This window comes from Diachasmimorpha longicaudata, chromosome 5, assembly GCF_034640455.1.
Source record: "Diachasmimorpha longicaudata isolate KC_UGA_2023 chromosome 5, iyDiaLong2, whole genome shotgun sequence".
NCBI classification, from domain to species: Eukaryota; Metazoa; Arthropoda; class Insecta; order Hymenoptera; family Braconidae; genus Diachasmimorpha; species Diachasmimorpha longicaudata.
Genome location: NC_087229.1, coordinates 149,712 through 162,867, shown reverse-complemented (window position 1 = coordinate 162,867; position 13,156 = coordinate 149,712). Strand labels below are relative to the sequence as shown.

The following is a 13,156-nucleotide window of genomic DNA, read 5'->3' as shown; positions in this document are numbered from 1 at the left end:
GATTTAGAGAGGAACTCGACAGAGTCCTTGAGCAGTCCTGCGACTTCCCGGAGGACAGCCATCACTTTCGCCGGGGTCGATGACGTGAAAGGGAGACAGATCCACCGGCAGGCACTCAATTTGAAAAGTGGTATCATTGACTCCAAGGATTTGATCTCCACAGGGGCCCTCTCTCATGAGCATGGGATGACAGCCGTTCCTGAAGGGCACGAGACCATCTTCCTTGCAAGGATTCTCCTGGCACTTTGACACAATTTGGCCCTTGGGGAGTGTAAGGTATTCGGAGGATTTGCAGGGGCCCCTCTTGTAGGGCTGGTAACAAGAGTCGTTCTGGGGAAAGTAGAGGAATCCAGATATGCAGTCGCAGATCCAGGTGTTGTTAATGGAGCTAAGGTAGCGGTCCATGTGAGGAGGACATTCACCCGGGATGCGGATTGGAATTCTTGTAGTCAGCTGAAATGGTTCATTATTCGAATTATTGATCAATCCATTCATTTTATTTTATTGTCGTTGTGACCTTAACAAAAACAAAAATTACCCTACAGTTTTAAAGTTTTCTATTGAATTTACAAACATCATGCAATCGTTATGTTATGAAACGTAACTTTCATAATAACATCTATAGCCTGCTGAAAGTAACGGAAATGGCAATTCGAGTATAATGGTAGTCGAAATATGCATATTTCCTTCTATATGTATATTGAGTTGAATTGATGTTTTATTCAGTTATCTGGAGCGTTAAACCCATATTCTCCGCAAAGTTAACAATAAAGAAAAACATGAATAAATCAAAGAATATATATTTTATGCATTAAATTAAGGATTCAGTAAAATTTGTTATAATTATAAAAATTAAATTAGGAAATTTAATTGAATTGAAAATATATCTATAGGTATTTTATAAATATATAAATAGTAATAATAATTTGTTGCTCTTTGGTGTTACATCTTGTGTTTTTTTTGCACCTTAAATATATACGCATTTTATTTATACATACCTATCCGACTATATCATGATATTCAATTTCTTTGATAAAGATAGGATATTATATGATACCTTAGCAAAATAAAACGGTAACCCAAAATGTTACACAAAATTTTACAGAAAATGTATTGTACATACCATTACCTGATATATTTTCAAATTTTCGGGGAGTGTTCCCAGATATCTCACCTTAGATATCGAATTAATTACTTTAGATTTTTTTATTCAGCATTTGAAATGTATTTATAAATGTTATCAACTATAAATTGGAAACTAATAGAATTAATATCTGGGCTGTATTGATTCCTTAGCTTTTGAGTTCACAATCTTTGACAGATTCATCGATGGTATCAATGATACAGGCTCTTAGGACCTTATACAATATCTACACTGAGGAAAAAGTGATTGAATGAAAAAAATATCTGTTTGGATGAGGACAAGAAAACATTTATTTACAAAAAATTAATAGTCCTTTATTTTGATGGTATTGGTGCTATTTCAATGCAGTAAATTCCTTGAAATACATGATAATACATGGAAGGCTAATAACTTTGTTTTGATTCAGGGACATATTATTTTGGAACTATTGGAAAAACATATTTATTTGATTTTTCCTGGTTATTTTCCTCATTAGTATAACATTCTACCGGGTAGAGTACCACAGTTAGCAATTTTTAATATATATTTTTTTCCCCTGGTTTTCAAATCGCCGAAATTGACATACGATGTGATAATTACTTTAGATATGTGAACGATCCAACTATATTTAATTAACGTAATCACGCCTCCAGCCGTTCAATTACTATTTTGCCGGCAATATTTCATAAAATAAAAACACAATTTATTTTTAATTGAATTTGTCATATCCACAGCTATTGAAACATGACTTACATTTAATTTGTTTCCTGTCGAATTAGTAGAATTTCCTTTGAATGAAAAGACTACATGCTGGCCACGGCTGATTGTTAAAATTGCTGCACCATAAAAAATCAGCATCAACATAATGGAGATATCCATGGCACTGAAATTCGCTCTTTGGCCCGCAATTATTATACCTCGACGAGTCCGACGCTCGCTCGAGATACGACTGCACTGATGCCAAGAACTCCCCGGTATTCACCGGCTTCCAAGGCCAACCACTGCTACGAGAAAAACACTAGCACCACGTGATCGTGGAGTCCATTAACCACAATCCAATCAACATTATCACATGTTATTCGCTGAGCAAAAATTAAGTTGTATTCATGTCCGGATGAGCGATCTGACCCACGCTCTCCAGCCAGTAGATCCGTATTTTTCATTTTGGCGGTTCGAGTCATTTCAGAATTTTTCTGTTTATCGCCGACTTGAGGGGTGATTTTCTCACAAGAAGTTGATAAAGATGACGTGAAAAAATGTATGGTTTTTCAGTTTTCTTATCATTCAATGGCTCAAGAAGTTTCCTCGCTGTGAAAGGATTGTCCTAACTCCTCACTAAACTCTTTCGAAAATTGACAAAATTCTAAGAAAAAGTTTGAAAAATAGAAGCACTACTATGAAGCTTACTGTCATTAAATAATGATAAAACCTAACAAGGATATGTTTGCTATTGCTAGTTTAACGCGTCTTTTCAATAATAATCATGAGCCAGAAAGTTGCGCTTGCCTTTGCACATTACACGCTTCGAAACGTAATTGCTACTTTTAACTATCAGTTGGAAGCTTTGTAATGGTCCGATTTTTGCAATTTTCAGTTTTCTTTAAGGAAATTATGTAGAATAGGTATTGTTAAGAACTAAGTCTGGTTGACCTGTTTTTCGCAAATATCTCGAAAAGTATCAAATCGATTTCATTCTCTATCTCAATCAATCAATATACCTACATATATGAATTCTCAATAAGTTTTCCAGATATTGTAATTTTTCTTTTTTTGCCCAAAAAAAGGTTTGTTAGCACGTTAACGTTGCTAAAAATTCATTCAGCATCTTGACATTTGGTATGAAGGTTCTGCTTGTTTGTCCGATAGTTCAATTGAATTGACTGTCCCTCTTTACTCAACTTGGAAAATTAAAACGTATTATAGTTGTCCCGAAATCTGTATAAATAATTGTAAAACGTAAAAATAATGAGGCATAGAATTTGTGAAAAGCGAGGATACATATTCATTTAATTCCATCTGCTCAGTATATCAATGAAAAAAGCCCGTTTCGTCTCATTCAAATTGGCTCCAGTCCAACTCGTTCCTGACGATCCCCTGTACAATTTGAATGAAAAAAACTTGAACGTTAAAAACAAAATTGGCAAAATGATTCAGTAGATTACAAAGTCTGTAATTTTCCGGTAGTGAGTGACTATTTTGGTCGATGATGCTTCGAGGCTGGTCAGTTGTTTTAAAGAATCACTCGGCACTTTCCACCGGCTACTCTCCTCGAGCCGCGCATGCATTTTCTAAGAGGCGCCGTGATGATCTGGTAGACAGCAGTACTAACATTCTGGCATGATAATTGGTAAGTGCTTTCGTCCACAATCACCGCTTGTTCTTCAGTGCAAGGTGGACCAGGGCTCAGCAGGTGAACGCAGGTGTTTTGATAGGGGACGGTGCCGTTGGTGCCACAGGGGTTGGTCAGGCACTGGGCCATTGCCGATCCCCTCGGCAGAATTAGGTGCTCACCAATGGAACAGGGACCTCTTTGGTAGGGCACATAGCAACCATCGCTCGGAGTGTAGTACAGAAATCCTGTCTCGCATTCGCACATTTTTTCCTCTGGGATGTACACCATGTTCAGGGGACAATCAGAAGTTTTGGAAACCTGATGCAATTAATTTGCCAAATACATTGAGTTGCTCCCTCTATCCTTTTGTTAAGCTCCTCATTATAAGACAAAATAAATAATAAAATGCAACCGGCTTTTCACTGTAATAGATGATCTAGAGAGAGATTATTTTCATTTAAAATATAAAGATAGATAGACAATTGTATCTAAATTGCATTTTAAAGTACCATAAAGCTCAAGGGAAGGGAGGAAAAACTGAGAAAGAGAGAGAGAGAGAGACTGGGATGAGGAGCCGGTGTCAAAAATAAGGGAAAACAATTGTAACATCAAAGGAAATAAACTGAAATGAATATTTCACACTTACATTTTGATTTTTCAATGCTTCGAGTTCAGCCCCCGGGAAAACAATATCTTGAGCCAGCAAATTTTGAACGATTGATAGCAAAATTAATTTTCCAATCATGGTAAACTGTTTGGCTTGTTCCAGTTGAACTCCCTCCGGAAACTGATGAGATCAGACCACTGGATCTCACCAGCCTCTTTGGAAAGTAGTCATTTGCATGAAGAGTTCGAGTATTTACGGTTTTGTTACTCACCTTGAATGGTAATGAATCAATTCAAGTATCTCGCCTCGAAGTTCGCGAGGATCAAAGATCAATGGGCCATTTGATATCTCTCAGTCTCTGACTAGATTGATTCTAATAATGTACGCTCTATTTTCCTACCATCACCGACTCATTGAACTGCAATTCAGTAGCAAAGTCGTCAATTGGTTTAAATTGAAAAAAGAAAAAACTTTAATTGACGAATTAGGGTATTTGTTTGATTCTGGGGTTTTTAAATATTGCTTTATAATACTAAAACTTGTATATTAACTTATTTACATTTTTGTATAATACTTGATATTCATTCGATAACATTGCTTTATTTCAAATGACATTTATTGTACCTGTACTTCACTGTCTTTTAGGTATCTACATTTATTTTTTATGTATTTACAATCTGTCGCATTTACAAATTTCAGTGTGTTGTATGACCTTGCCAATGATATTTTATTCAGGTTCCGCAAGACTTTGTCTTTGTGTATACATACTGTGTATAATTGAAGTGTTAAAACAATTCTCCTCAAATTCGCCACGGATATAGTGTGTAAACAATATATAGTTGTGACTTGAGTCTTTTGCCTGAATATTTTTTTTCATTTGGAAGAAAGTTTTCAAAATGCAAGCGCGCCAAAGTACGCTCTCAACTTTGTATTTTTCTACCTGTATAAAATAAGGAAGAAAAAAGGCTTGAAGGTCTTTGTCATTATAACTATTGGGAGTACTTGGTATGAATGTACGAAAATTAATAGTACTCTCATAGCTGTTCTTTCAGTCCAAATATAAATACTATTTACTGAGCGCTATCCTTTGAAAAAATAGTATCTGATCAATCGAAACAGTCGTCTATATAGAGTGATCTCCATATGTTTTTCATAAAATAGTGTCACCCCGCCACAATTTAGCCTCTAATTTGACTCTACAAGCCACCACTTGACCTGCGCAGTAGTTCAGTAGTTGATAAATCAGTAATGGCCGCCCGTCGTCGCAGTATACGTTCTCTACCCACAAATCTGTTCTGAAATCTCCCTCAAAGTAGTGAATCCACGTGACAAAAAAAACTCTGAATCCTTTCCATTCCAAAATGCTAAACGATCTCTCTCGGACGTGAGAGTGCTCCTTAGAATTAAATTCCCCCTGACCTCCGCGAGTGTCAACAGTGCAAGCCATGGCACCAGTGCCTCTGGAGGGTCACCAGACCCCGGTATCCAACAACATACCCCAGGAAGGTAATCGTGGAGGTTCTATTTCCCTGGGGATGCTTATCGACTTCATAATCCAACGTACCTACCACGAGCTGACAGTCCTGGCCGAACTTCTCCCCCGAAAAACTGACATGGAGCGTAAAATCGAGATCTGGAACTATTCAGCTCGGACTCGTCAGCTCTTCGTGCGTTTATTAGCGCTCGTTAAATGGGCCAACAGTGCTTCCAAGGTCGACAAATCAGCACACATAATGAACTTCCTGGATAAACAATCACTGCTGTTTGTGGACACAGCTGACATGTTGGCACGAATGGCCAGGGAAACACTAGTCCACGCACGTCTTCCAAATTTTCACATTCCAGCAGCTGTCGAGGTGCTGACAACCGGCACCTATGGGCGCCTTCCTGCGTGTATCAGGGAAAGGATAGTTCCCCCAGATCCTATAACACCAGTGGAAAAACGAACGACCCTCCAGAGACTCAACCAAGTCATTCAGCATCGACTTGTAACTGGAAATCTACTCCCTCAGATGAGAAATTTGAAGATCGAAGCTGGGAGGGTGACCTTTTTGGTCGAGCAAGAATTCTCGGTCTCCCTTACAGTTATGGGAGATGGACCCAATGTACCCTGGAGGCTCCTTGATCTGGAGATTCTGGTATCGGACAGGGAGACTGGCGATGGCAAAGCCCTTGTCCATCCCCTGCAGACTAGATACGTTCATCAGGTGGTGCAGGCCAGGCTCGCTGAGAGCTCAAACTCATTATCCGAAGTTTACTATATTCTCCATTACTTCTGTCAGTCCCTCCAGCTGGAGGTGCTGTACTCCCAGACATTGAGACTCATAAGAGATAGACTGGATGATCATATTCACGTGGATGAATACGTTCCTGGAAAAGGATTGGCCATTTCATACTGGAGGGAACTAACTACCAAGGACCCGAGGTCAGAGCTGGGGTACAAGCTTTCGGTGCAGGTAACAGAGCTCTTGTTAAATCTAAGAATTATCAATTCAGCATCCAAGTGGTAAATCCAGATAAGAATATTTCATATAAATGGACATGTAGAGCCAATTATTCTTATCAGTGCGGTTTGTTTTGTACTTTTCTTTTCTCACTGTAGTGCAAGCAATCCTATAAAATGGGAATAATCAATTTATTTAAAAGCTTTCATATCTGCGTTCCAAAATTTTGGAATGCAAAACCAACAACTTGACAAGATTTAACACGTGACTTGTTTATTGGAAATAAATTTCTCCTTATATTTCGCATAATTATAGAACTTGTGTAGGAAAATTTTGTCTTCTTTCTGCCCCGAAATTATTCTTCATCAACGCAGATTTTTTCTGTAAGTGTAAAGCCATTCAAATCACTGAATCTAAAGAAGAAATATTTTCATCATATGCTCTTTTAATGCAAGCATTTAATGCTTTTAATGCATCTCGCTGGGATCCAGAAATATTAATTAAAAACTATCCAACAATCAAATTGACAAAATTCTCCAATCATCATCAGGTAGACCAGAGTGATCCCGCTAGGCCACTAGCCGTTGTTCACGTTCCATCTCTGGGATCCAAAGAGGAGGAAATTGCTGACAGGGCGATCAGATCGGAGCAACTCTCCATGGAGTGCCTCCTGGTGCACACTATATACATTAGAACGAGAAATAGGCTCAATGAGCTTAAGCAAGAGATCCAGGGGATGCTCAAAGACGTGGAATGCACGTTGAATGGATCTCCAGCAATTCTCGCTGTGCCCGTACTTCAACCCTGTCTTAGAGCCGAGCTACTCCTGGTCACAGTGGACACTCACACTGGAATGCTGCAATGTCATGTGCCCCAGTACGAAGCACCTCTTGTGCCCGAACTAACTGCGGCTCTCAATAACGACCACTCACGGTTGCCTGGACTTATCTCCGAGTTGAGATTTTGGATTACTCAAAGGAGGTGCGAGAAAACTCTTCAGCATCTACCTGCTACCCCTCATGAGAAACTACCGATACTACATAATCCAGAATTTACTATGAATAATATTAGTAAGCACAGGATGTTTGTGAGACTTCACAGGCACCCTACGGTTATTTTGGTGAGTTGGAGAAACATTTTATTTTATATAACTGGAAAATGTTACATGTCGAAAATATCATTTGAAAAATCATCATGCAACAAATCATTATGTATTTTAACTTTTTTTTCCTGATTATATTTTATTATTCAATTAATTCCTGAAGATCTAATTGAGGAAAAGAAAAAAAAATTACAGTATGATTTTAACATTATTTTCTTCTTGCATCTGTGATATTTCTCTTAATCATACATTTTCGCGTGATATTTTTATTTTATTATATTTTGTCATGTAATTACCCTATCCTATTGCTAAATTCTTAAATGGGTCGTTCAAGTTTTAGTTTTTGAAATATTTATTGATAATTAAGGCTGGATATAAGTTCACCCACCTAATCTTATCACTTCAACATAAAGTCAGACAACTATGTACGATATACTCGGAGATAAATATAGATATACCATTTAGCTTTCAAAATATGAAATATTTCATGAATTATATGTTTTTTAGATCGTTGCATTTAAAGAGAAAGAGTCATCGCCCTGTGAAATTGAGTGTTCCTTTTACATGGCAAGTGTGAAGCCAAGTTCAGCGGGGAATAATTCACAGGATGAGAATATAGAGTCAGAAATTCCCAAGATGTACCTCAAGCTTCAGAGCTTGATTGAATTTGACACGTTCGTCATCACTCATGGACCATTCACTAGCGTAGACAGTGGTAAGTCATTGCAGAGGGGTTTAACACAATCAATTGATTTATTTTTTCTTCAACATACACGTCTGGAGATCCATTCTCGACAATTTCTTCATAATTTTTTCATTCAAAGCGTTTCGCATTGAGTGGAGATAGAATTCAATATTTCCTATGATGAAAACAAATCGCGAAATTTTAAGCATTTTTCGGAAACAATAATTGTTTCCCTACATGAATAATAAGTGAATTAATTATTTTACAATTGTGATATTCTCTGCCAACTGCTATTGACATTAATATTTCATCCAATATTTTAATATTTATACAAATTTAAGACAACATCTAACATCTGGCTAATTTCCATCGATTTTGTTGGAACAATCGTAGTAAGATTCCAAAGGGGCATTAACAGATCCATTTTTTAGGAATTAATGAACAAGATGGGGGGTGCATTACAGACGTTACCGACAAGGGGAATAAGCGCCGTAGCACTGGGCCCAGTGGACGCCAGGATTCCTCAGGAACCCCCCAGAATAGACGTCCCAAACATCCAGCATATTTCATACCGGAGTTAGCTCACGTCGTTGCACTGTGTGATGAGAGAATTCCATTTATTACTCTAGCTCTAGAGGTAAGATTTAAAAAATTATTAGTATTGTTCATTGACAAATAACGAATATTTAATTGTTGAATATTTATGATTTTAATTTGTCAAAATGTCGGTTTCCACTTTTTTGACTAAATTAGAAGTAGCTTTTAATTGATTATTAGAGGTTAATTCTAATTTAGGTAGAGATAGATTTATCATTCCTTTGTAATTAAAATAAAGCCCGCAAGCGAGTAAATGAATTAGAGTAGGGAAAAACGAATGTCTCCATATAAATTAGAATTGGATTCCCATAACCAATTAAAATATTATTCCAAGTTAATCGAAACAGGGAAGTCCAATTCATACAGCAACAAGAGGAGTACATGATCCATCATATACATATAATGATCACGATGATCCAATGATGATCATGTGACCTTCTCGAACGAATCGGAATTTCTTAGCCACTGAAATGTTGATTTATGAAATTTCTACTTGCCCAGCATTTTATACAATATGCCAATATTTTGTAACAAACAAGGATAATATCATAATACCTCTGCTATTTTCGGATAGTAATAAATATGAAAAAAAAATCCAACTAATCTCCCTCTAACTTTTAGCTGACAAAACGAGATATCGCTCATCAGGGTCTTCAAGTGGAGGCAAACGCCACAGCATTAGTTCTTAAACCCGTCCTCCTGCCAGCCCCCACCCCATCGATAAACAGTAGTCCAGGCTGGCAAGCCCTCTTGAAACGCTTGTTGAGCGTCTCAATTCGAGTCCAGGGAAAAGGAATGGCGAAGACCTGGCTAGCTGAGTTTGTTTTCTACTCATCTCCCCTGACTAGCAGTCACCCAAAGGAACAAGGTCTCCGTCGACCTGTGTATTTCCAATATGACATGGGAACAGCTGATACAGTTGCACGAACAGTGGACGCCCTCCTCGATAATTGGGCGCAAATTGTCCACCTGTATTCAATTGTCCAAGACCTCTCAGAATATTTCAAAATGGAAAAGTACAATCTCCGGAATATGGTGAGCATAAAGTCCTTCAGCTACAGTAAGCTCATTCTGGCTTACGGCCCCAATAGAGGAGCTATTGTCACCGTTCACTGGAGTACAAACGACAAAGCATTTAAACTCATCTTCGGTAAGAGCCCGACCAATACCACCATCAATGCTCATTCTCTAATGAAGGAGCAGCTGGAGGCCCATCTCAATCGTAACCGCAATCTTGCGCAAATAATTTTCTACTTGAATGAAACCCTCCAGCCATTAATTTCCATCAGCAAACTCCCAATAATTCCCCAACTGGGAGTCCTTAACTCTCGTCCCCAGGTACCAGTACAGACATTCACGATAATGCCGCAGTCAGTGACATCGGTACGGCTCGCTTATCAGGGAATGTACTGTCTGGAGTTGAGGGTGAGGGGTGGAGGCCTCGTAAGCCTTCGTGATGGTGCCTACTCCAGATTCGATCGTAGTAATGTTGTGGATGAATTCACGCCGACACAGGGTCTCAAAACATTTTTATCCAAGTACGTCGACGAGAGTGCAGTTTTCCGAAGGCGTTCTCAATCAGAGGATGACAATCCCCCATCACCAGTGACAATGGACTCTGAGGCACCAGGTGGTGTGGGCTTTATGAGTCATCATCGTGGTGGTCCACAATCGCCAGCACAGCAGAGAGATGGATTGAGATTTCATCCTCCATTGACACCACCATCAGGTTCAAATCCACACACACCAGCAAGTCCACACACGGCAAATATATCGCAAGCCAGTCAACACCAGAGTTTCGGAAGTAGTCCAGCTACTTCATTCAACTTAGCTTCCCCACCTTCTTTACCTCCCAACACTCCCAATATGCTACCACATCCCTCACCAGGCTCTGGCCTTGTGGCCAACAGTCCTCTTAATCAAATGCACGTACCCAGTCCAGCAGGGCTCATGCCAACATCATCACCTGGCCCTTGCAGTAACGTTCAAGTTGGTCATTCACCAGCTAGCTCATTCATGCAGGGACACATCGATGGAAGTCCATTTCCCTCATCCCAGAGTATGGCATCACCAGCTGCCTCCAATTGGCCGGGCTCACCCAGTGTTCCTCGGCCTTCGCCAGCAAGACCAGGACAAAATCCAGCTCATGCTGCCTTACACAGTCCACAACCATCTGATCATAAAATTGGCAGCCACATATCCAGGGTGTTACCTCAGAGGTCTTGGGCTGGTGCTGTACCGACTTTGTTGACGTACGAGGCCCTAGATATTCTCTGTTCACCGTCTGCTCATCCCTCTGGACTACCAGGACCCGATCTATCCCCACTCGAGAGATTTCTGGGGTGTGTCTACATGAGGAGGCAACTCCAGAGGTTTATACAAACTGACGAGTGCCTTACCAGCATTCACAGCACCGAACCTGGGGTCGTTCATTTCAAGGTAGAGACACTACAGTGTAGGGTAGTTCTCAATCCTCAACATCTTCAATCACTGCATATCAAAGTTCAACCACTACCTGAACATCAGGATAAATGGACACTTGAGGAACTTCAGATTATCGAGAAGTTCTTTGATACAAGGGCTGCTGCACCTCCTTACAAACCCAATACTCTTTGTGGATTTGGCAGAATGCTCAATGTACCTTTCAATGTTCTTAAGGATTTCATACAGATTATGAAGTTGGAATTGGTGCCGGGATTAGTGCAGCAGCAACAGCTAAAGTGGTCCATTCAGTGGTGCCTCAAAGTTCCACCTTCTGCAACTGCTATTGTACCCACGGGAATGGCTGGGGTACTTGTTTGTAAAAACAAAATTTTATTTTTCATTCAATTGACACGAGTTGGAGTACCTTATCAGGGTGAGCCTCTCTCTCTAGCACTACCCCTTGTCTACGACGTCCAGACTAATTTGACTCAACTAGCAGAGAGACGTGACTCAGCCCCATCACCTTCGACAGCAGCAGCCTCAATGCAACTCAAGAGATTCGTCGAGTATCCAGGGGTTAACTACCCCGAGTGTTCTCTGTTCCCTGCAGTGAGAGACCTCATGGCTAATTTAACTCTTCCCTCAGAGCCACCAGTTATGGCTCCCGTGGTAGCTTCACCAGGAGCTGGACAAGTCACTCCCACTCAACAAATACAAAGTCCAGCCATGCAAATGCACTCACCTATGGCCGGAGGACAGGGTCCACCTCAGGGCCCTTATGCTATGCAGGGAATGCCCTCGATGGGAATGATGGGAGGACCACCCCAATAGGGATACGAGAATCTCTACCAGCAGACTACGGGGTATTATTGTCCTTGATTAATTTAATTGTGATATACTAAACATAGGGAGGAAGCAATGGACCATTTGTTGTTAATTTGTTGACAGATTGCTTCGATCTGCAATGGGTGCACTTGGTTGAATTAGTTAATGATGTAGCCATATAAGTGAATATTTATTTGTTTCGCAGATGGAATTAATAATGTGAAATCTTGAAATAAATTTTTATAATAAGCACGATGAATTCAATAGGTTTAATTAATACTTTACACCTTATTATTTTTATTCCTTCATTTCTACCAATTTTATTGGTCGTATTCTTCGGAATGGATCCGTTTCAATTCGATTTCAAAAATAAAAAGGCAGATATTGCCGGCGTGAGTTAGTTGTCGTACTGATATTCCCCAGAGGCATGTTTTTATATTATATAAGCTATGATCATATCAAATTTCAACTTGCTATCCCAATCTTTCATCATATTATTGAGTATGGAATTCTGGCAAATATTAAAAAAAACGGATAAATCACAATATCTCGCGTTTTTGTACCAACGGATATACATATTTCCATAGCTTTGTATGGTCCCCACTAAGCAAGTAATTTGAAGAAAGAAAAAGTTGGAATCTGTGGAATGGTTCATGAGATATTCAAGGAAATAAATTCACGCAAAAAGTCTAATGTCCATGAAAAATAAGAGCCTCTTATGTTATGAGAGGCTCTTATTGCCAAATTTTTTCAAATAAAACTTGCTCCGAAATATATTGTATTTTGTCAGAATTTCTCGCAATATATCCGAATTCATTAAAAACAAACGGCAGGAGGTTTTTAGCGAATGGGCAGTCGTGCTCATTCAAGTAACTGGTTAATATCTGTCAGTGTCAGTCCACACTCCACTCCCAGGAATTTAACATACATAGACTCCCGGCACATCTCTACAAGACCAACTGGGCGCTCGAGCTCTTTATTTGTATTTCCCGCCTTGAATGTGGACATATGGTGATG

The 13,156-nt window shown here is 39.4% G+C and overlaps 3 protein-coding genes across 4 annotated transcripts; 1 reads left to right on the top strand and 2 right to left on the bottom strand.

Moving 5' to 3' along the window:
• Positions 1-3: 3 nt before the first annotated feature.
• Positions 4-495, bottom strand: LOC135162056 (uncharacterized). Its single transcript, XM_064120147.1, has one exon. The coding sequence runs from the start codon at positions 493-495 to the stop codon at positions 4-6; it is 492 nt and encodes a 163-aa protein (XP_063976217.1).
• Positions 496-3,101: 2,606 nt separating this feature from the next.
• On the bottom strand, positions 3,102-4,322 carry LOC135162229 (uncharacterized). The gene is made up of 2 exons (XM_064120459.1): positions 4,102-4,322; positions 3,102-3,773 (listed from the first exon to the last, which is right to left on the bottom strand). The coding sequence occupies exons 1-2, from the start codon at positions 4,198-4,200 to the stop codon at positions 3,354-3,356; spliced, it is 519 nt and encodes a 172-aa protein (XP_063976529.1). The 5' UTR covers positions 4,201-4,322; the 3' UTR covers positions 3,102-3,353.
• Positions 4,323-5,291: 969 nt separating this feature from the next.
• On the top strand, positions 5,292-12,398 carry LOC135162218 (mediator of RNA polymerase II transcription subunit 14). 2 transcript variants are annotated; one of them, XM_064120429.1, is made up of 5 exons: positions 5,292-6,518; positions 7,057-7,626; positions 8,116-8,323; positions 8,725-8,930; positions 9,512-12,398. In XM_064120429.1, the coding sequence occupies exons 1-5, from the start codon at positions 5,508-5,510 to the stop codon at positions 12,143-12,145; spliced, it is 4,629 nt and encodes a 1,542-aa protein (XP_063976499.1). In that variant the 5' UTR covers positions 5,292-5,507; the 3' UTR covers positions 12,146-12,398. The 2 variants fall into 2 exon arrangements, with proteins under 2 accessions (XP_063976499.1, XP_063976500.1); XM_064120430.1 differs by having other exon boundaries at positions 5,293-6,518; positions 8,758-8,930.
• Positions 12,399-13,156: the final 758 nt, after the last annotated feature.

Excerpts from the sequence above, each read along its gene's own strand:
- LOC135162229 (XM_064120459.1), bottom strand. The coding sequence starts at position 4,200 with ATGATTGGAAAATTAATTTTGCTATCAATCGTTCAAAATTTGCTGGCT. Across the intron at positions 3,774-4,101 it reads AAGCATTGAAAAATCAAAAT|GTTTCCAAAACTTCTGATTG; the intron begins GTAAGTGTGAAA and ends TAATTGCATCAG.
- LOC135162056 (XM_064120147.1), bottom strand. The coding sequence starts at position 495 with ATGAATGGATTGATCAATAATTCGAATAATGAACCATTTCAGCTGACT.
- LOC135162218 (XM_064120429.1), top strand. The coding sequence starts at position 5,508 with ATGGCACCAGTGCCTCTGGAGGGTCACCAGACCCCGGTATCCAACAAC. Across the intron at positions 6,519-7,056 it reads GGTACAAGCTTTCGGTGCAG|GTAGACCAGAGTGATCCCGC; the intron begins GTAACAGAGCTC and ends AATCATCATCAG. Across the intron at positions 7,627-8,115 it reads GGCACCCTACGGTTATTTTG|ATCGTTGCATTTAAAGAGAA; the intron begins GTGAGTTGGAGA and ends TATGTTTTTTAG.